The 23,089-nt window shown below is 40.2% G+C and overlaps 1 protein-coding gene across 1 annotated transcript; it reads left to right on the top strand.

Annotated features, from left to right (window-relative positions):
- The first annotated feature begins 2,240 nt into the window (after positions 1 to 2,240).
- Positions 2,241 to 22,690, top strand: NLRP7 (NLR family pyrin domain containing 7). Its single transcript, XM_063089915.1, is given in 14 exon segments — positions 2,241 to 2,366; positions 2,368 to 2,480; positions 2,482 to 2,516; positions 6,637 to 6,711; positions 6,860 to 8,453; positions 9,241 to 9,264; positions 9,748 to 9,918; positions 12,933 to 13,103; positions 15,236 to 15,406; positions 15,705 to 15,875; positions 17,945 to 18,112; positions 19,576 to 19,746; positions 22,163 to 22,245; positions 22,656 to 22,690. Coding segments are annotated over 14 exon segments (3,108 nt in total).
- The last annotated feature ends 399 nt before the right edge of the window (positions 22,691 to 23,089 follow it).

Raw genomic sequence — 23,089 nt, 5'->3', positions numbered from 1 at the left:
AACCCTGCTCTGCACGTGAGCAGCAGTCATGGATATTAACCCCTTATCAGATGTATGGTTTGCAATTATCTTCTCCCATTCTGTAGGTTGTCTCTTCATTCTGATTGTTTCCTTTGCTATGCAGAAGCTTTTTTAGTTTGCAGTTCTACTTGTTTTTTTTGCTTTTGTTGCCTGTGCTTTTGGCATCTTATCCAAAATATTATTGCTGATACCAATGTAAAGGAGCTTTTCCCCCCTTTCCTAGGAGTTTTGCAGTTTAGTTCCTTATTTGTGTGTGTGTGTATAAGGGTCTAATGCTTTTACCTGTGGATATCCAGTTCTCTCAATGCCGTTTATTAAAGAGACCATCCTTTCTCCATGGGGTGGTCTTGATACTCTTCTTGAAAATTATTTGATTGTACACTCAATGGGTTTATTTCTGGGCTATATTCTGTTGCATTGGTCTATTTTTTTTATGCCAGACCATGCTGTTTTGGTTACTATAGCTTTATAGTAGATAAAACTACCCAGTAGTGTAATATCTTAGCTTTGTTCTTTTTGCTTAGGACTATTTGGGGTCCTTGTATGGTTCCCCAGAAACTTCAGTGTTCCCCCCACCCCAATTTCTGTGAATGTTCTTGAAACTTTGTTAGGGATTACATTAAATTTGTAGGTCACTTTGGGTAGTATGGACATCACTCTTTTTTGGAATCAAATGGCTTTAAAAAATTTTAACACATACATATTTGTATGTTTCAATAGTGTGGACATCTAAAACTTCTGATCTATGAACGGAAGGATATCTTTCCATTTGTGTCTTCAATTTCTTTTGGCAATGTTTTATGGTTTTGTGTATAGGTCTTTCACCTCTTTGGTTAAGTGTATTTCTAAGCTTTATTTTTGATGCTATTGTAAATGAAATTTTTTTTTTCTTTCTTGTGTAGTTCATTAAGTGTATAGAAACCCTACTGACTTCTTTTGGAGAATGGCCAGTACAGGGATTAAACCCTGGACCTTGGTGTTAACTGATCAGCCCCCTGACTTCTGTATGTTTTTTTGTGTCCTGTAACTTTGCTGAATGAATTTATTCTAACAATTTTTTATGGAGTCCTTTGGTGTTTTCAATATATAAAATCATGTCTGCAAGCAGACAATTTTACTTCTTGGTTTGGATGCCTTTTACTTATTTCTCTTCCCTGACCAGTCTGACTAGGACTTCCAAGTACTGTGCTGTATAAAAGTGGCAAGAGTGGGAATCCTTGTCTTGTGTCTGATCTTACAGGAAGAGCTTTCAACTTTTCACCGTATAGTATATTAACTGTGGGCTTGTTGTGTATGGCCTTTATTATGTTGAAGTATATTTGTTCTATACCTAATTTGAGTTTTTATCATGAAAGAATGTTAAATTTCGTCAAGTGCTTTTTTCCTGCATTTTTGAGATGATCATATGGCTTTTATTCTTAGTCCTTATTAATATATATCACTTCTTACTGATTTGCACATGTTGTCATCCTTGCATCTCATGGAAAAATCCCACTTGATCATGGTGAATTATTTATTGCACTGTTGAAATCAGTTTCCTACTTTTGAGGACTTTTGCATCTGTCTTCCTTAGAGTTACTGGCCTGTAGTTCCCTTTTTTTTTTTTTTTTTGTTGTTGTGTTCTTGTCTGGGTTTGGTATCAGTATTGCTGGCCTTATAAAAATAAGTTTGGAAGTACTCCAACTCTTTATGAGTTTGGAAAGAATTAATATTCTTTAAAATGTTTGGTAGAATTCAACAGTGAAAGCCATCAGGTCCTGGGCTTTTCCATTTTGTACCAATAGTTTTAATCATATCCAGGTGGATGTTCTAAAAGTAATGACAAAACGTCAAGTTCTTTTCGGAAAGAATACTAACAAGGCATAATATTCCACATGCAGGAAGATACATAAACAGGTTGAGAGAGTGCATGCATGTATATATTCGTGTGCCACTGGTTTTTTTCTTGATAGTAGTTAAACTCATCTTTGGAAGATTTTTTTTTTGATTACCGACTTAATCTTCTTGTTATGGATCGGTTCAGATTTTTTTTCTTCAGTCTACATAGTACTTCACCACTGTTGCATGGGTGGTAAGAACAGCCCTGTTCTTGGCACATATACAACTGGTGTTTTTTTTAGGATACTGATTCATGAGTCGTCGTCCCCCTCCCCTCCCAATTCTTCAATCCTGAAACTTAAGGTCAATCCTGAAACTTGAGGTATCATAGTTGGGGCACTATGACATTTCCACAGCTAGAGTTTAGCCTGGAGATGCTTCTGGAACAACTGAACAAGGATGAATTAAGGAGGTTCAAATATCTGTTATCGTTCCATCCCCTGCAAGATGAACTACAGAAGACCCCTGTGGTCTGAGGTGGAAGAGGCCAGTGGCAAGAAACTGGCAGAAATTCTGATCCAGAAATCTCCCAAACTCTGGATAAGGGAGATAACCATGAACATTTTAGAAAAGATGAATCTCAGAGTTGTCTGAGTTGGCAAAGGCTCAAGTCCCAGGTAAGTAGATGCTGGTATAAACTGGCTATTTGCAATGAGGAGTAAGTCCTGTGGGTTGTAGAAACATAAGGAATAGTCTCTGTGCTCTAATTCTATACTAGATAGGTATATGGCAGGTGGTGAATTCTGCTCGTTTCTCTCGCCTATCTACCCTGAGCTCTTCCACCCCATGTCCTATCTTATTGGCTAACTTAATGCCTGTGATAGCATTGTGCATGTGTTCATGACCTTAGTTTATCTATTACCTCTCTTTGTGGTGTTTTCAGCATTTAAAAAGCTTTGCAACTCTTATAAATAAACCTAAAATTATTCTGAAATATATCTTTCACCCGATATCCCCTAATGTTAAACATTTTACACTTGTCAAAACTAAGAAGTAAGCATTGGTACGACACTAACTAAATTCGACTATTTGGATTTCAGTCTTTCCACTAATGTCTTACTTGTTCCCAGAACCCAGAGTCCTACGATGTATTTCATAGTTATGTCTCCTTAGTCTCTCCATCTGTGAATATTCTAACTTGTTTCCACAAGTTATGTATATGTGTTTAATGCCCATAAAATATCTGAATTCCCAAGGTGCTACCAATTAAATCAGCATTCTTTTAATAAACATTTCCTTTCCCACATAGAAAAAACTCACTCAATTCTATCACATTAAAAGAAAATGTTTTCAACCTAGCATCTCCTTCCAGGCAGTAGTCAGCAAATTTCTTCTGTAAAGGTTCTGATGAGAAATACCTTAGGTTTTGCAGACCATAGTCTGTCATAGCTATATAGTTCTTCTGTTGAAAATGGCTGCTTTCACAATAAGATAATAAATAAACAGCCATGCCCTTGTTCCAATAAAACTTTTACAAATACAAGAGGCAGACCAAACTGACTGTGGTCCATAGTTGGCTAAGCCCTGTTCTAGGGAAGTGGATTTCACATTGATCTGCATATGAAATTGTATAGAGAATCTCAAAGATACTGTTTCCACCGTCCTACCTGGAGAGATTGAGTCAATTGGTTGGGTGTTGTCTTGGAATTGGGGTTTTTAAAATCTGCCCATATAATCGTAATGTGTAGGTAAGACAGAATCAGTTCTATGCTCAATCTTCTGGATGTTTAAAACAGCTTAACCTGCCATTACTACTAAGCTTAGTGCTATTAGATGATTTCTAGTAATTCACTAAGTGTTCTCTGGTAGGAACTTCACGGTGATGTAATTTTTATAAAAATGAAGAGTCTAAATCTGACACTTGGCATTCTGCAGGGTCTGCCATAGAATAGCTATTTAGTACCAGTTGGCCATTTTATCTTCTAACATCTTTCGCTTTCTGTGTCAGTAATATTGTCTTCATTCTCCTATAGCACTATTTTTAGTTCTTCAGGGACTAAATGTTTTTTGCCTACTCCTCAAGATATGGTAGGTCTTAGTGGTCTGACAAATCATTTTCATATTCTACTTGTCCTGGTTCATATTTCTTGTTGAAGTTGGAATTATACTGATCCCCAAGGCATATCTTCTACCTGGCTATGCTGTTGTCTCAGTATATTCCCCAAAATTCCTAAATGGGAACCAATGTGATCATATGCGGGTACTTCAAAAAGTTCATGGAGCTACTGAAAGGCGTTTTCAGATCTTTGCATAAACTTCTTGAAGTACCCTTGTATTTCAGGAATAATGCTTGTATTCCGCTTCTGTTTCTTATAACAAAATACACAGAACTGGGTGATAAAGAAAATGAAATTTATAGCTTACAATTTCTGAGGCTGGGAAATGCACAGTCTAAGGAACACATCTGGTGGTGGCGGCAGTGACCCCTCACATTGCAGGATGGTGGAAGCAGAGAGACTAACCTCTCTGTTCTACTTTTAAAGCCCTTTGTGTACCACACCTGACCACCACGTTTAATCCATTCACTACTGCACGGTCCTACAATCTCCTCACCTCTTCAAGCCTCCACCTTTCAATTAGCATAATAGGATTTCCCACCCTCAGTTACGGTGGGGATTAAGCTTTCAATAAATGAACCTTGGGGGACACAACTCAATCCACAGCAATGCTTTAAAAAGCCCAACTGCCTTCATCTTCAGAGAGCACATGAGTCCCCAGAACACTAGAAACATACTTGCAAGAGAACAAATAGGAATCAGAAAAAAAACTGATTTGTATCATCAGGTGCTAGAGTGATGTAAGTGACAGGTGCTTGCTCCTCTAGCTCCTGCTAAAGCTGTTGCATTCTCTATACCAGTTTCTTCCATTGCTTATAGTATCCATTGTACATCGTGGAGAGAATGGTTTCTCTTAATCAGACCAGGTTTAACAAGAGATAGACTTCAGCCTCCTGGAAGCCTGAGAGTATGTTGTGCCGTGGCTGTGTTTTGTGTCAGTTTTAGAGATCGTAGACAAGACTGACCCTGTTAGTTTCACAGAATAAAGAACTGAGAACTGTTAGTGGGAATGATTGAGCTGACCCTGTAGACAGTCCAGGTATAGATCAGGGATTTTCCACTTAAGCACTAATGACATTTTGGGCTGGCCTTTACCCACTAGATGATAGTATCACCTCACCCAGTTATGACCATTAATGTCTCCAAACATCAAGTCCGCCCTGGAATTGAGAACTACTTGTCTGGACAAAGTTTCTTTCAAACCAGTTGGTAAGTCACTTGACTTAAAATAGCAATGAAACATTTGAGCTCCTATAACGTGGTAGAACAGGGCTCAGCAAACCATGACCCATGGACCAAATCCATCCCACTGCCTGTTCTTGAAAATGGAAGTTTTATTGGAACACGGCCATACTTGTTTGTCTTTGTTATCTGGTGTGGCTTTTAGTTTCCAATGACAGAGTTTAGTAATTGAGAATGTGTGGCCTCCAAAGCCTAAATTTACTCTGTGGTCCTTTACAAAGTGTCCTTTTTTATTCTTATGATGAAGAAAGATGTTTCTCACCCTCATAGAGCTTATGTTCTATACCAGTAGTAGACATAAGCAAAGCCAGATAAAATTGTGGTGTATTCTGGTCAAGTTACTAGAGTAGAGGTGTGTAACATGGTGTATTCCTCTGCTTGGGTGATTAAAAAACACAGAATGGGTGGCTTAAACAACCAATATGTATTTTTCTCACAGTTCTGCAGGCTGGAAGACCAAGATCAAGGTGGTGTTGGCAGGGCTGGTTTACTGAGAATCTCTTTCCTTGATTATGATGGTTGCCTTCTAGCTGTGTCCTCATAGCCTTTTCTGTATCAGTCCTATTGGCCACACCCTTAGGCTTTCGCTTAATCTCAGTTTCTTAAAGTCCTGTCACCAATATAGTCACATTCTGGGTTAGTCTCAATATAAATTTTGGGTTTGTGGGGACACAATCTTGTCCATAGTATCTACTTTAGAGTTGCCTTTTTTCTCTCTAGGTAACTTGTGTGTTATATTTCCTGATTCAGAATAGAAACTTGAGTCTCTTTCCACATTCAAGAATAGACTCAACAGTTTGGTTCTTCAAAAATGTAGAATTACTGGGTTATATGGTCATTCTCCTAGATATGTACTTAGGAGATTGAAAACAGGTATTCAGATGCGAACTTGTATATGAATGTTTGTTAGCAGCACTATTCACAATACCCACAAGGGAGAAACAATCCAAACGTCAATCAATGGATGGATAAACAAAACTATCTTCCATACAGTAGAATATTATCCATCTGTAGAAGGGAATGAAGTACTGATATACTGGAACATGAAGATCAAACATTATGCTAAGTGAAGGAAGTTAAAGATCACATTTTTAGCTTCCCATTTATATGTAATATCCCAAATAGATAAATCTTAGAGACAGAGCAGACTAGTAGTTGCCAGACGCTGGAGATAAAGATAGGAGTAGTTACTGCTTAATGGGTATGGAATATCTTTTTGGGAGCCATAAAAGTTTTGGGACTAGGTAGTATACAGCCTTGTGAAGTTGTCTAATGCTACTGAATTGTACACTTTAAAATAGTTAAAATAAATCTTGCATGCATTTTACCAGGATAAAAATAAAATGGACTCAAGAATATTCCTTTATGTACAACAGTATCTGATCTAGAAATATAAAAAATCCTATGGGTTAAGCTTATATTTGTATATTTATTTCAGAGGGTGAACAGGTGCAAGAAATGGATAACCCAGAGCTGGGACACACTGGAGAGGACTTGGAGGTAGAAAAGCCAGGTGGGTAAATGCTGCCTTATAAGTTTAAGAGCATAGAAGGTAAATCTCCTCTTCCTCATTCTTATTTCTGGTACTTTAGAATGTATATTTTTTATTCAGGTGAGTTTGATCATTGGCACCCCAACTCTCCTATTATATACCACTACAGGTAAAATGGTTGGATATAGAAACACGATGGAGAAACTTTCTTTAATCTGGAAAGATACATTTTGGCCAGGAAGCAGTGACAATTTCCATGATGATGTCACTTGGAGAAGCCAAATGTTCATACCGTTCTTGAGTTCCAAAACACCCACACAGCCATCACCATATACAGTGGTTTTGCATGGTCCTGCAGGTGTTGGGAAAACTACAGTGGCCAAAAAGTGTATGCTGGACTGGGCAAAGAACTACAGTCCGACAGTCAAGTACGCTTTCTATCTCAGCTGCAAGGAGCTCAATCACGTGGGGGCGTGTACATTTGCAGAGCTGGTCTCCAAAGATTGGCCAGAACTGAAGGATGACATTAAAGAGGTACTTCTAGCCCAGGCACAGAAAATTCTGTTCATTGTTGATGGTTTTGATGAGCTGAGAGCCCCTCCTGGGGCACTCATCAGTGATATATGTGGTGACTTGGAGGCAACTAAGCCTGTGCCTGTCCTCTTGAGTAGTTTGCTGATAAGAAAAATGGTACCCAGGGCCACTTTACTGATCACTACACGACCCCGGGCCCTGAGAGAGCTCCGGCTCTTGGTCGAACAGCCCCTCTTCCTAGAAATCGAGGGCTTGTTGGAGCTGGACAGGAAGGCATATTTCTTGAAACACTTTGGAGATGAGGATCGAGCACTGAGAGCTTTCGGCTTGATGAGGAACAACGCAGCCTTGTTCCACCTGGGCTCGGCCCCCGCGGTGTGCTGGATCGTCTGCACTTGTCTGAAGCAGCAGATGGAGAAGGGGGAAGACCCCAGCCTGACCTGCCAGACCACCACGTCGCTGTTCCTGCGTTTTCTCTGCAGCCAGTTCATGCCGGCACCTGGCAGCTGCCCGGGTCAGTCCCTCCGAGGCCCGCTGAAGGCTCTGTGTCTCCTGGCTGCCGAGGGCACGTGGACACAGACGTCCGTGTTTGACGGAGAAGACCTCGAGAGGCTTGGGGTAAAGGAGTCTGACCTCTGTCCTTTCCTGGACAAGAACGTCCTCCAGAAGGACAGAGACTGTGAGGGCTGCTACTCCTTCCTCCACCTCAGTGTCCAGCAGTTTTTTGCAGCTATGTTTTATGTCCTGGAGAACGAGGAGGAAGACGGGGATAGCCGTAGGTGGGACATTGGAGATGTGCAGAAGCTGTTCTCCAAGGAAGAAAGATTAAGCAACCCCAACCTGACCCAAGTGGGATACTTCTTCTTTGGTCTCTTGAATGAAAAGAGAGCCAAGGAGCTGGAGACAACTTTTGGTTGCCGAATATCAATGGAGATCAAACAGGAGTTACTGAAATGCAAAGCAACCTCCAATGAGGAGAAACCCGTCGTCTCACTGATGGACACGGAGGAGGTTCTGTACTGTCTCTATGAATCTCAGGACGAAGAGCTGGTGAAGGGTGCAATGGCCCACTTCAGGGAAATGTCTCTGCACTTGGAAAATAAGACAGACGTCATCCACTCTTCGTTCTGCCTCAAGCATTGCCAGAACTTGCGGGAACTTACACTGCAGGTAGCCAAGGGGATATTCTTGGAGAATGATACCTCAGAATCAGCACCTCAGTTTGAGAGGTAAGAACTGTTTTATTCTATTTCTCACTTTATCCTCTTCCCATGTTTTATTAGGAAGAGGCCAGAGTCTCCTGTTCCCTGTGGCTTAGGGTCAGAATTTTCTTCTTGCTGTACTTTCTTCCTGCTTAACATTTCAGGTGGGAGACATGACATTGTGATTAGGGATGGAGGCTTTGGAGTCAGATCTTGTTAGTGTTGTAAGAGGGTACTTCAAAAAGTTCATGGAAAAATAGAATTAACATGAATCTTTGCGTGAACTTTTTGAAGACCCCTGTAGTTTTCTTGTGAGGACTAGGTCCTATAGATAACCCTAGACATGTCACCATTTCATATTCTCTCCCCACCAATACTTATTATATTTTTTTCTACATGTATTTTTCTGTTCTTGGTTTATTTCTTAAACTTAATTTTTGTCAATTAAAAATGATCTTAAATTATGATTATGGGGTACAATGGGGTGTTTCTATGTATATTTATACTAATAGAATGTAATCAAGTTAATTAACAAATTCATCACTTCACATTTTTTGTGATGAAAAAATTTAAAGTATAACATGCATTGTTAATTACAGTCACCATTTTGTGCAAAATCATCAAAGCTTATAGCACTTCACTGAGGGATGACTGACACACAAAAAGCTCTGCATATCTAATGTATCTATACAATCTGAGTTTGGATATAAGTATACACCTGTGGAACTATTACCACCACAATGTATACCATAAACCTATCCATTACCTCCAAAAGTTTCCTCCTGTGCTCTTATTTTTCATGATAAAACATAAGATCAACCCTCTTAACCATACTGTGGTACATAAATTTGCTAACTGTAGGCACTAAACTTCTGAGTAAACACTCTAAACCTACACCTGACATTCTGTCAAACCACATGTTCAAAGGATGAAACTTTGTTTTGTTCAAAACTACATACCAGATAAACACTGGAACTTTTCCTGAAACTTTTCCTCAAACCAACATGCCTTAGACTTCAGCCACTGATAGTATAGTGCCATTTAGTTGGAATAAATTACTATGACAAACCATATAGTTATTGGCTAAAGGGTACAGAGTTTTGGTTGTACAAGATGAATAAATCCTTGATCTGCTATATACCATATGTACTTTTTTTGGCAGCTTGCTGGTATGGCATATGTACTTTTATTTTCCATGGCTAGTGGGTACGGAGTTCCGAATCCATGACCTTGATTTTTATAAGGTTGTGCTTTAACCAACTGAGCTAACCAGCCAGCTCTCATATGTACTTTAACAGGTGCTCTTGTCCATCACTTCTAGGTCTCAAGCCGACTACTATATTCTTCACCACTGGAGAAATCTGTGCTCTGTGGTCAGCTCAAACAGGACTCTGAGCTTTCTGGATGTGAGTCAAAGCTTTCTGAGTGACTCCACAGTGAGGATTCTTTGTGATTATATAACCCGTGTCACCTGTCATCTGCAGAAAGTGGTGTAAGTAGAAGCTAATTTTGTGATGAAGGTTTTTTGATGTGGCCAAGCTTTTTGCATTTAATATGTGAACAGTATTTGAACGCCTTGATTAGGTGCGCAGGTACAATAAAAAGGAAATAGTTCCCATCCTTAAGCTAGCTGAGTGAGAGAATCGTATTACATCAAGTCATTTTCAGGAAATTTGGCCAAGAGTTTATCCAGACATCCACAGTGGGGGTGTATTTAGAACTCAGCCTACTGGAAATGTTAGGCATATGTCAGGAGGACCTGGGTGGGAATTGAGGAAATATTCCAGAGAGCACATTAAGTGTGTGAATAAGAGTATTGGTAAAGAAATAGTGAATCTATAACCAGTGTTATGGGAATGGCACTGAGAAATGAGTCTGAATAATTAAGTTGAAACAGATGCAAACCAAGACTACCTAGGCGGGTAACATCCTTTTAAAAATAATTTTCTTGGTGTGTTCTCAAAGTTTAAGACTTAATTGTACTCCATAAGACAATTACTTAGCGTAATATGTTACACATACATTGTAGAATGGTTAAATCAAGCTAATTAACTATCACCTCTCATACTTTTTTGATGAGGACATGTAAAACCTGCTCTTAGCAATTTTGAAATACACAATACATTGTTTTCTGTCATATGCAATAGATCACTAGAACTTATTTTTCGTAACTGAAACTTTTTTTGCTTTGGCTACCATCTCTCTTCTTTATACACCTTTCTCCCTCCACCCAAGTCTCTGGTAATCCCCATTTCTATACTTGATTCTGCATATAAGAGATCATCCAGTATTTGACTTTGTGCCGCCTGGCCTGTTTCATTTGTCATAATGTATGACATACTTTCAAACCAACACATGTTCGAGGGATAAGTTCTTGTCATAATTACATGTGGGTACATTGCTGAAACTATAGCTCAAGCCAACATGCCTTAGCAGACTTAAATAGCATTAAATTTTCAGTGTCTTAGTTATCTAGAATACATAACAATGCTAAACATGAATTGACTACCTGTTGATGTCAGGTGACAGGTAGCTTGCTTATTTCAGAAGGGTGGCCTACCTGTGGCTATGCCATGCAACTTCTACATACAAAGCAAAAGAATCTAACAATAGATTGGTGTTGGCAATGGTGGCAACACGTCTTCTGTATGACCTTGAAATATTTGTATTGCTCCAGTTTTGTAAGGAGTTACATGGGGGGAAAAAGGCACTTCTAATTTGTGTAGTAGGAGTTTAGGAGAACTTCAACAGGAATTCTAATCAGGGGATATCTGTTCCTCTGAGGACTGAATTTTGAGGCTGCTTTTGATAAGCCATAGGGAATGTTCACTACTTAAATGGTCGAGTGTAACAAGACCAGTTCAAGGTTTAGGGAGAAGAATTCATTTCATCCCCCTGAACAGAGAGTAGGTAGATGTGTCATCTGGAGGTGTTAGATGAAAACAGGTTAAGAAGCCTTAAAAATACAAGTGAAAATGAAGATCTGAATTAAAAGTGTGGTAGAATAATAGTGGTTTTTCAAATTCTATCTCAGATTAGGGTAGATTAAGCATATCTCAAAAGGCAGCCCTGAAAAAAGTTCATCCTCTTTCATTATATATCTAATACAGGAATTTATGAGCTAGCTTCAGTATGAGACCAATTGAGTTTTTTTTTGCCAATTGATTCTTACGATGGCATAAGAAAGGAAAATCATTTTTTAATGTTGAGTTTTTCCTTGATGCCTGGAGTTGGTTTAGAAAAAACATTCATGTTATATCCCATGTAAGATTTACTTCTATCCTTTTTTTACTTGTACAACCACACAAGAGAACAGGGAAATTATTAAAAAGCTGTTAATGGCTCATACTTCCAAGGTGTCCATCATTATAAACCTTAACTTCCTATGGCCTGAATAAATGGTGCTTTGTAGAGATAGATATGACTGTATTGGGGGTAGAGTAAGAAGTAAAAAGTATAGAAAGTCAGTAGGCATTGAGGGGGGAGGGAAGGAAGTATATGTGAGCTGGATGTTGAAGGAAATGAAGGATAGGGATATTTCATCTGAGAACAGCACGAGCAGAGACAGGGTCTACCAAGCCCGCTCCGTTTTTACCTCCCATCATTATGCCCTGCTTCTATGAGTAGCCCTCTCCTTTTTCTTACCAGCTACCACTCTGTTAGGTCGAACACTTCCTAGGCCGGTTAGGGGTAGACTCCCATCTGGTCGGTGCTACTACTCTATGTAATGTAACCACCTAGTCATGCTCTTTCCAACACCTTTGCCCTAACTGGCTAGAAGAAAGACATATGTCCCACTCACTTGGAATCACACAAGCGGGAACACAAGGAGATATGGGGATCCTTGGAAGTGATCTTAGTCTCGAGTCTGGGAAGACATAGGCAGGGGCTGAAGGAACCTTGGAAAGAGTGAAGACATGAAACTTAAATACCTAGATTTTGAGCCAGTCACTTCTTACTCTGCTCAACTAGAATAAAGCCTTGTAGAGTCTTCCTGTACCTAAATATAGTTTATTTCTATAAATCATATGCTGTGAAAAGGCTCAAGGAAATATGCAAACAGACCTAACCACCATTCAGTTAGCTAAGTTACTGTTTCGCTTTCTCATTAGACTCAGTTAAGCTAAGATCTACACAAGCTGGAGTTTTCATCCTCAGCGTAGATAAATTTCTCTTTTCAACCTACTGTTTCATTAGCAGTGGGTTCTGAACCTTGTTGTAGGACACTTCCTAATGAATTCTTGTAAGATGTGTTAGAAAATGTGCTTGTTTCCAAAATTTAGGGGAGAAGACATTGTCACTCTTTTTTTCGACCAGCCATAGAGCAAAATAGCACTTGTTTGAAATGAAATGTGCTTCATTACTTCCCTTTGAAAGGTTGAGACAACTGAAGAAATGAGAACTTGTAGTAGTTCTGAAACATATTACAGCTTTGTTTACATATGCCTCTGAACAACATAAGGATAAGCACAAGATGAAATCCCTTTTTTTCTACTTTTTCCTTAGGATTAGAAATGTCTTCCCTACAGATGCTTATCGAGATTTCTGTCTGGCTTTCATTGGTAAGAAGACCTTGACTCACCTGACAATAGAGGGCTGTGTCCAGTGGGATGAGATGATGTTGGCAATGTTGTGTGAGACCCTCAAACACCCAAGATGCAACCTACAGTATCTGAGGTAGATCCTCATGGTCATTGCTATCCTAGTATCCAAACTGAGCTGTATAGTGTTGCTGAGGGAACCAAAAGAAGGGTAGCCACTGTGACAGGATGCCATGCCAAATGGGGGACTCATCTCTCAAATAGACCTAGGTGGTGTGTTGGCCTTTATTCTCTTCCACCAGTTTGTCTTCTGCATTGAATAACTAACCCTGAGGGCAAAGAAACCAAGAATTCTGTCATCATGACTTTCCAAAATGCATATTGCCTACTGGTTACTAAGAGCAGCCATTGAACGCAGTTGACCCGCTCAGTGATGCTGTGATAAAGTCAAGTGTCCTGGTTCCTAGTGGCTCACTGGTTTGAGAGTCCATCTCTTCAGATAGCTCTCCTGATGAGTATTATCAGTCTTTAGGGTACCATTTTTTTTTCTTTTAGTTGAGTAGCAACCCAGGGTACTGGTGAGAGGCACAAGTCTTTAGAGTTAGAAATGATGAGCTCAAATTCTTGCTCTGATGTTTATGACCCATATGATTTTGAGCTGTTTCATCCATAAGATGGGATTTTGAGAATTGAATAAAACATGCATGTGAACTGCTTTGCACAGGGGACAGGAATAAATGATAGCTCATATCATTTTGATTTCTGATGCTACTGCTGTTTTTTTCATTTACTTAGAAAAACTTAAAGCTTTAAAATCTTGATGTTTCTCAGTAGATGCATGGAAATGCCAAAATGTAAAGTGGCTGATATAGAATCTTATTTTCATCTGGTTTGAGGCATTTAATCCATCTTGTATCCTGATGACATAAATAGATGTACAATATCCTTATAGGTTAAGCTCCAAGATGAAGAAAGGCACTAATTCTAAGAACTCCAATTTTACGTGGCACACAAGGCAGATGGACTGTATTCTTTGTTTGACATGAAGATATTACTTTACCCCAAAGTATAGATGTGAAGAAAAATGAATATTACAAAGATCAAGTAACTTGTAGAGATTCTGGACATAAGAGACAGGGCCATGAGTTAGTCTTATCTGTGGTGAACTCTTTGAGGATATTTGAGTGTCTGCAAGAATAGTCAGGTTTCAAATTCCAAGGTAAATGGATTTAATGGATTGTCTGTTCTCAGATGTGCAGCATTCATATTCCCATCAACTGGAGGAGTTCCTAATTCCCCTTATCCTTGCAAAATTTAAGCCTAACATTTTTAGACCTGACTGTCTAAGTATCAAATTGTATCTTGTTGCTTTAATTTTTTAAAAATCTTTATTTTATTTTGTCAATATACAATGTGGTTGATTATTGTGACCCATTACCGAAATCTCCCTCCTCCTCCCTCTCCCCCCTCTTGTTGCTTTAATTTTTATATTCCCTGAAAGTTACAAAGATGAACTTTTAATTCGGGTATGGAGCATCAATTTTTTCCCTGTAGAATCACATACGGTAGTCTGTCCTGTTCAATGGCTTTGCTTTCTGTGGATTTAGTTACCTGTAGTCAGCTGTGGTTCAAATAAAGGTGAGTACAGTACAATAAACTTCTGAGAGACCACATTCACATAACTTGTTACTGTATTATAATATCTTATTACTACCTCTTACTGTGCCTATCGTATTCATAGGTATGTATAAGTAGAAAAGAAACATGGTATTGTCATATGAGGGCAAGAGTTTGTAGAAAGATCCTTTAATCCTACTTTTCCACAAACTTTGAAGTGTCGTCATATAGGGTTAGGTGCTGTCTGGTTTCAGGCATCCACTGTGGGTCTCAGGACGTAAATTCGGTGGATAAGTGGGAACTACTGTATTAAAATCCAAGCATCCATGTTGTGAAACAGAATTGTATTAACATTTTTTTTTTTTTTCCTTTTGGAGAAGGGGCTATGAGGATACTTGAAACAAAGGAGACCAGATCTCTCCAGTAACCAGGCCAGGGCTGGCTGGATACCTACTAAAGTAAAGTGAGATAAACCAAGGACATGATCTTTTGTGTTTTAAGGAAAGAAGAAAAAAATGTTCATAGAAGTTTTATTGTAGTTCCAAACTGTAAACAGCCCAAATGCAGGATCTTTAGGGAAGCAGAGAATAGTAAGCTAATGCGGTCTCCCGTCCTTCCGGAAAAATGACTTGCCTCCTATTCATATCACAGGTTGGGATCTAGTTCTGCCACCTCTCAGCAATGGGCTGATTTCTCCTTGGCCTTCAAAATCAACCAGTCCCTGATGTACCTGGACCTCTCAGACAGTGAGCTCCTGGATGAGGGTGCCAAGGTGCTGTGTGCGACTTTGAGACATCCAAAATGTTCTCTGCAGAGGTTATCGTAAGTCTCTTTTCCTGTGGAGCAACTCCGTTTTAGATCTTGGGCCATAGAGAAGCAGTAGCTATGGAGCCTTTAATTGGTGTAAATACCTGCTTCCCGTTTTTTGGTCCCAGGTAGATGGCTGGTGCATCTTGTTGTTTTCTCATTTGTCTCTTTATGGCTGTGATCGCTAGCACATGATAGAAAGAAGGCAGGGAGTTTGACCAATGCTAGCTGAGGGACCCTGGCATTTGGAGACAGCCAAGAAGTTTAGACTTTGGAAATGTTCCCACCATTTTTTCATTTGTTAATTTTGCAGGTTGGAAAATTGTCATCTTACAAAAGCCTCTTGCAAGGACTTTGCTTCTGTTTTGATGGTCAACCAGAGGCTGACATACCTGTGCTTGGCCAAGAATGACCTCGGGGACGGTGGGGTCAAACTTCTGGGTGAGGGCTTAAGTTGCCCTGAATGTAAACTACAGACCCTTATGTAAGTCCTTGCTGGGTGTGCATGCCTGTGTCCAAACATGTGGATTCAAGTAGGACAGATATGAAAGTATTTAATTCCTTTGAAATACAGATGCTAAGAACCTGGTGGAAATTAGGGAAAAAGAATAGAAACAAGGAGAGATGTTACTATTTACTTCCATGTCATTCAGAATCTTCTTCCTACTATGGGGATTTGGGATAGGGGTTCTCAAGTCTGTTTTGTGCGTGTTCTTAAAATCCAATGACATACTGCTTCCTGCAATTGGGGATGGGTTGAGCTGCATGGTCAGGCCAGTAAAATCTCCCCCCACCATTAAAGGCCAGATGGTAGTAAATACTTTAGGCTTTGTGGGACATATGATCCCTATGGCAATTATTCAACTCTGCTGTGGTCATGTAAAGGAATGAATGTGATTGTGTTCCGCTAAAACTCTTTAAAAAATAAAGCAGGAGGTGGACTGGATTTGACTCATGGACTGTAGCTTGCTGACCCTTGTTGTATGGGAGCAAGTTCTGCCTCAGCATCAAAATTAGAACAACATTCAAAAGATAGGATTGGGGACATATTTCTATGTAAATTTTATCCAGTTTTGGTTTCTATGGATCCCTTCCTATTGCCTGTTGGCTTCTAGCTGGTCCTAGAGACCCCCCAACCCCATGGCTTAATCTAGGATACACCTTAATCTACACATGTCCCAGTCACTTAAGACTTGAGTGTTTCTGTATCTAGTGGCAGAGAAAAGGGAAGAGATAATATCTTTACTGAAATGATATGCCTTAGAATAATATGTGATGTCACTAGGTAAATAACCCAATCTTAAGAGTTGATTTAGGCATCTGAACAAATGATAAAAGATGTCCCATACTTATTAAGCACTTAACTGCTTATCAGGGACTATATAGTTGTCTCTTGGTATACTTGGGCGAATGGTTCCAGGATGTGCATGCCTCCACCCCTTGCATATACCAAAATCTATGGCAACTCAAGTCCCAGGCCTTGCCTATGTGAAATGTCAGCCCTCCATGTACGTGGGTTCTGTATCTCATGAATGCTGTATTCTCGATCAGAGGTTGGTTGAAAAAAATCTGTGTACAAGTGGACCCATGTAGTTCGAACCTGTGTTCAAGGGTCAACTGTACTAAATTTTACAAGGCTTATTAAACTCTTACAATCTCATGAGATAAACATTCTTATTTTAATTTTGCTGGTTAGAAATCTGAACCTGATCTACTTAGCTTGCCCATGGTCACATCTGTGTAATAGGTATGAAACCCTCTCTATAAACTGTGTTGTCAGTGATCATTACTTTAAAAATATGAAGTCAATGTGTGGCCAAGCTTCCATTCTGTAGGCTGTCAAAACTAATTTTAGACTTTGTTCCTCTTCCCAAACTCTCCAGTTTCACATTTTAGAATTTCACATAATAGAAAGTATAGTGTCTTTTGATCCACATATCCGTTTGCTCTTTGTAGTGTCCTTAAGGTTCTATGCCCTCTCTTGCTCTTCTGCCATTCTAGGGGCACACGTCTGTTAGGGTGATTGCAGATCCATCTGCTTAAAGGTATCATGTGACAGTCCTTTTCTATGGTCTGTCCTCCTAACAGGAGGATTTGTAGAAGCCTATGCTTTTATTGGAGAATCTACAGTGTTTGTTAGAAACCCAGCTACTGTGTTATCAGGAATGTTTTGCTTTCTGGGTACATCACAATTCTGCTGGGCCAATTAAATTTAAGACTTAAAACATAAACAGATAAGAAAGATGGAATCTCAATATCTAACCATGCAGAAAATGAAACCCAGAGCTAAGCTCTTGACCTATAAGATGGGCCACTGTCCTAGGAAAACCTGTATCTTAGATGTGTGTGTCTCCATAATAAAAGGTGGCGGACAGACTAGTTTAATCCTCTACTGCCTAGGCAAGGTGGAAACAATCATAACTCCATTTGGATGCTTGTATGTACAAGACCATTTGGAAGTGCACAGCTTTTGAGGTAGGTGTTGGAAGTAAAAACTGCTTCACAGGGCATAAAATCAGGGGGATAATAGACTTCTATTTGATTGTCCTGTAGGCTATCGAACTGCAACATAACCAAACGGGGCTGTGAACATATCTTAAAGATACTCCAAGAAGACTCCAGCCTAACAAACTTGGACCTGAGTCTCAATCCCATCGCTGCTGGAGTGTCATTTCTCTGTGAGGCTTTAAAGGATCCAAATTGTAACCTAAGATGCCTAGGGTAGGTGCTTTTGCTCGTTTTTGAAAGTGTTTGGAAACCCTTAATTTCTACATCCCAAAATTTCAGATTATAGCATGTTGCTCCTAGTCCAATTTCAAGGGCAATTGAACATAGGTAACTGGATGCTTAAGTCATTCAGAAGCGGGACATAGGTGGGGATGGCCCCCAGTGAAGTAGATCTCAGGAACATGCTGCTTTTGCTGGGATCCAGTGACCAGGGAGCTATGTAGACGGGATACCCCCCCCCCCCCCGGAAATACAGTGGTTCCATAAATGGGATGTGACGTCTGTATCATTTCTCTTCCAACTCTCAGCCAGAGGTATCTCATTAATGCAACCTAGTTTGCAGCTAAAACTCTAATGGAAAGAGAATCTTGGTAATGTGACTACTTCCTTAGTGCTCTGCAGGGACAAGAAACACTAGAAAGAACACAGGGTGCTCTTTTTTTTTTTTTTTTTTTTTTTTTAATCTACCTGGGGAACTTAAAATTTTCAGCCAAGCTTCCTCCAAGACTGATTACTTCTGCGTAGTAGAGCTATACATAAACTAGCATGATCTGTATCTACCCTAAATAGAACCTCCTACAAAGCACCATTTAGTTTCAAAGGGGCTCTAGGAAAAGGAGGTGGGGAATGGAAGTAACATGTTCATGTCATGCATTACTAATATGACTAACTGAACTCTCAGTAATAAGGTCTACAAAAAACAATCCAGTCCTTGTATTCATTGACTTAAGCCTTCTGATCCTTTAGTTCTTCCTTCACAGCTCACATTCAGACTATGCTGAGATAACTTCTTCCTGACACCTAGCATCTGACCACCTATTCCTCAGTGGCTAACACACTCCTCTGGGCCACCAGTTCTCACGTGGATTGTTGCATAATCTCTGAACTGGTCTGCAGGTTTCTGACAATGATCTTGTAAAGTTTCTTAACCCGTAACCCTGAAAGACCTTTTAAGTTACAAGGCAGATCATGGCACTTCCATTTTCAAAGACTCAATCTCCCCGTCTCACGGAAAATAAAATCTAAAAGCTTCTACAATAGCCTACAGGGTCTTATGGGATCCTCTTGTTAGTTATGAGCCAAACTCTGTCTACTCTTCCCGTGCACCCCCCACCCCCATTTCAGCTACAGTTACTTCCTTTCCTTAATCACCGTGGTAATTTACTATCTCCCTTCCTTCTAGTTTCTTTGTCTCTTTCCTGTTGAGGATTTCACTGACCCATAGATAGAATCTACCCAATTCCTCTCTGGTTGACTGACTTACCCTATTTTCGTTTCAATACCGTTATTCACTGTCTTTCATGTGACATGTCTTGATGTCCTCATGTAGCTTATTTTAGTGAGAATGATTTGATCTCCCCTATTTCCTCGGCAAGTAAGAGTGTGCCTGGCAATACAGTAGGTTCTCGATAAGAGCTTGGTTGATAAATAAGTAGGTCTGTGTTCTTTTTCAACAGGCTCTGGGGCTGCTCCATCACTCCTCTCTGTTGTGAGGACCTTGCATCTGCTCTCCTCAGCAATGAGAAGCTGGAAACTCTGGACCTGTTCCAGAATAACTTGGGGCACAGTGGAGTAACGTTGCTCTTTGAGGCTTTAAAACAAAAGAATGGACCCCTGAAGACACTTAGGTATGGCCTTTCTGTTATGGTGAATTACTCATGAAGAGACTAGCTTTTCTGGGGTTGGGAACACACCTTACAGAAATCAATAGCATGGGCTAATAGCATTCTTCCTAACTTAGGAATTCTGTATTAAGCTCTTATCAAAATGTTCTTTTCTTTGAACTGAGTATTCTTCAATATTTCCCTTAACTTTACTAGACATACTTAAGCCACTCTAGAGAACAGACTGGAAGCTTGTATGAGTACACACACACACACACACACACACACACACACAGACACAGACACAGACACAGACACAGAGAGACAGAGACACAGACAGAGACACAGACAGAGACACAGAGACAGAGACAGAGACAGAGACAGAGACAGAGACAGAGACACAGAGACAGAGACACAGAGACAGAGACACAGAGACAGAGACACAGAGACAGAGACACAGAGACAGAGACACAGAGACAGAGACACAGACACAGAGACACAGAGACAGAGACAGAGACACAGAGACAGAGACACAGACACACAGACAGAGACACAGACACACAGACAGACACACACACACACAGACAGACACACACACACACAGACAGACACACACACACACAGACAGACACACACACACACAGACAGACACACACACACACAGACAGACACACACACACACAGACAGACACACACACACACAGACAGACACACACACACACAGACAGACACACACACACACAGACAGACACACACACACACAGACAGACACACACACACACAGACAGACACACACAGACAGACACACACCCCTCCTGTTCTTGGTATCTCCGGAGCTGCGCTGGGTCTCAGCTTCTCAGAAGCTGGTCCTACAGATGTTCTCTCAATTGCATGAGCCATCTATATCTCTTCAATAACTTACTTAAGTCTGTCTTTAGCTTCCTTTTGCTTTTAATCAAAGGACTCTAATGTTATTCACTCTCCCTGCAATACATATCTAAACTTGATGTTCTAGACATGGTGTGCACACTTTGCCATTATGACCAGGTAGTAAATAAAACAGGTTGTGTGACTACTCTGCCTCTTTTGAGCAAAAGCTGCCACGTTCAATATGTAAATGAACAAGAATGACTATTCCAATAAAGCTTTATTTACATTAGTGGGCCAGATTTGACCTGTAGGCTGTAGTTCAGTGGCCCCTGCTCTTATCCTTTATCTACCATCTGATTCCATTATCATTTTGTCTTCTGATAGAATGAGGGTAGTGATTGGGTGGTGGGATGTTCTTACTGTCTAAGCTCAAACATTCATGAATAGGCCCACAGTCATATTTGCTCAAGGAATATAATCTGTTTCTCGATCGTGGGATTAGTCTTGGTTATAGGTATGATACCCATCAAAATTGGCTTAAGGTTTTAGAGGTATATCATAAAACTTAAGTAAGGTAGTGTCCTGCTTCTCTTGCTAGCAGGACCAAAACCTATAATGCCATCAAGAAATGGGACTAGGGCCGAGCCTGTGGCGCACTCGGGAGAGTGCGGCGCTTGGGAGCGCTGCGACGCTACCGCTGCGGGTTCGGATCCTATATAGTAATGGCCGGTGCACTCACTGGCTGAGTGCCGGTCACGAAAAAGACAAAAAAAAAAAAAAAAAAAAAAAAAAAAAAGAAATGGGACTAATCTCTAACCCTGTATTCTCTTATGTCACTATGTTTTAGATTTCTGTCTTATCTCGTTCTCTCAATCACCTGACTTTGATGAACAGGGTTGAATTTTGCAGCCGTGTTAAACTTAAGTTTGCTATCATTAACCCTGGAGTTCATTTTTACAATGTTAGTTTCACTAAATGTTTAACTAGTATCTCTAACCAGATTCACTAGAGGTAATCTAATTAGCTTGCTTGAATGAGCCGCATACCTCTCAGACTCCCCTTAATTCTTTAGCTAGTAGCAGCCACAGCCCACTCAAGTCAGGGTGCACAGAAACTGTCAGTAGGTGGGCTCGACATTAAGAGTTATACCATGTAGAGAGACACCAGCTCTGGCTCACATTAGATACTAACTACAGAAACAGCTGAAGCCATGGTGAACTCATTGCAATGTTCTGTCAGACTTTAGCCTGATAACTTTTTTTTTTTTTTTTTCATGACCGGCACTCAGCCAGTGAGTGCACCGGTCAGTCCTATATAGGATCCGAACCCGCGGCGGGAGCGTCGCCGCGCTCCCAGCGCAGCACTCTACCGAGTGCGCCACGGGCTCGGCCCTAGCCTGATAACTTTTAAAAAGAATCTGGACCTACTAAATAGGAACCCATATGAATGTCACAGAAAAAAGTTTTCTGCTGTGAGGGCCCTGAAACAGGCTTTCAGGCACTTTGGGCAATTTAGAATCCTTGGAATAAAAAAACTAGGCACTCTGAAAACATGTTCTCTGATTTTCCAGGTTGAAGGCAGATGAATATAATATGAAAATACAGAAGCTGTTGAAGGAAGTGAAAGAAAGCAATCCCAGACTGACAATTGCATGTAATGTTGCTAGCACAACTAGGTCGTCATATTGTGATTTTCTTTCCTGAGCAGCCTGAGACCATTCTCTCCATTAATTGTGTTTGGGGTGGGCGGGTGAGATATGATCTAAGACATCTCATTAATGAAGGTCAAAGGGTCAAATGTTAGTAGACTAGGTTTCAAAATGTAGGATTTAGCACTGCTCTTTTTTCTTCTCTAGCTTATGGTAAATTCTATACAAGTCACATCCACTTTATAATCACAATGTTATCTCTCACAAGAATAAAACAAAAGTTAAAGCGCTTTGTTTGAAGCTGCATTTATTAACATGCCCAAGAGCAAACTTGGAATAAATTTTATACTTGGCATATTTAAGTCTAGGAAAAAGTATTACTAAGAATTTCATTGATTTTCTTTTTCTTCCCCAGCTCAGTATTTCTTGACCTACTTTAAAGCTGCCTGATGAGTCTACATGACCAGTGTTCTTGCTACCAAGCTTTATAATATTCTAACCCAGGAGTTGGCAAACTTCTCACAAAGGGGCAGGTAGTTAATATTTTCTGCACTGCAGGCTACATGGTCTGTCACCACTATTCAGCACTGCCCTTGTAGCATGAAAGCAGCCATTGACAATACATGAAAGAATGGGCATGACTGTGTTCCAATAAAACTAGAGACAGACAAGTGTGCAGATCTGGCCTGTGGGCCACGTTTGCCAATCATGTTCTAATCCTGTTACTTATGTAACAAATTTGCCACGTCACTGTCTCTAAACTTTCAGTGATATCCTCTGTCTCTGTGGCTCTGTATCTGTCCCTGTCCCCCTTCTGTTTGTTCTGTCAGTCTCTCATCAATTGCCATG

Source organism: Cynocephalus volans, chromosome 3, assembly GCF_027409185.1.
Source record: "Cynocephalus volans isolate mCynVol1 chromosome 3, mCynVol1.pri, whole genome shotgun sequence".
Classification (NCBI taxonomy): domain Eukaryota; kingdom Metazoa; phylum Chordata; class Mammalia; order Dermoptera; family Cynocephalidae; genus Cynocephalus; species Cynocephalus volans.
This window is presented reverse-complemented; position numbering and strand designations above follow the sequence as displayed.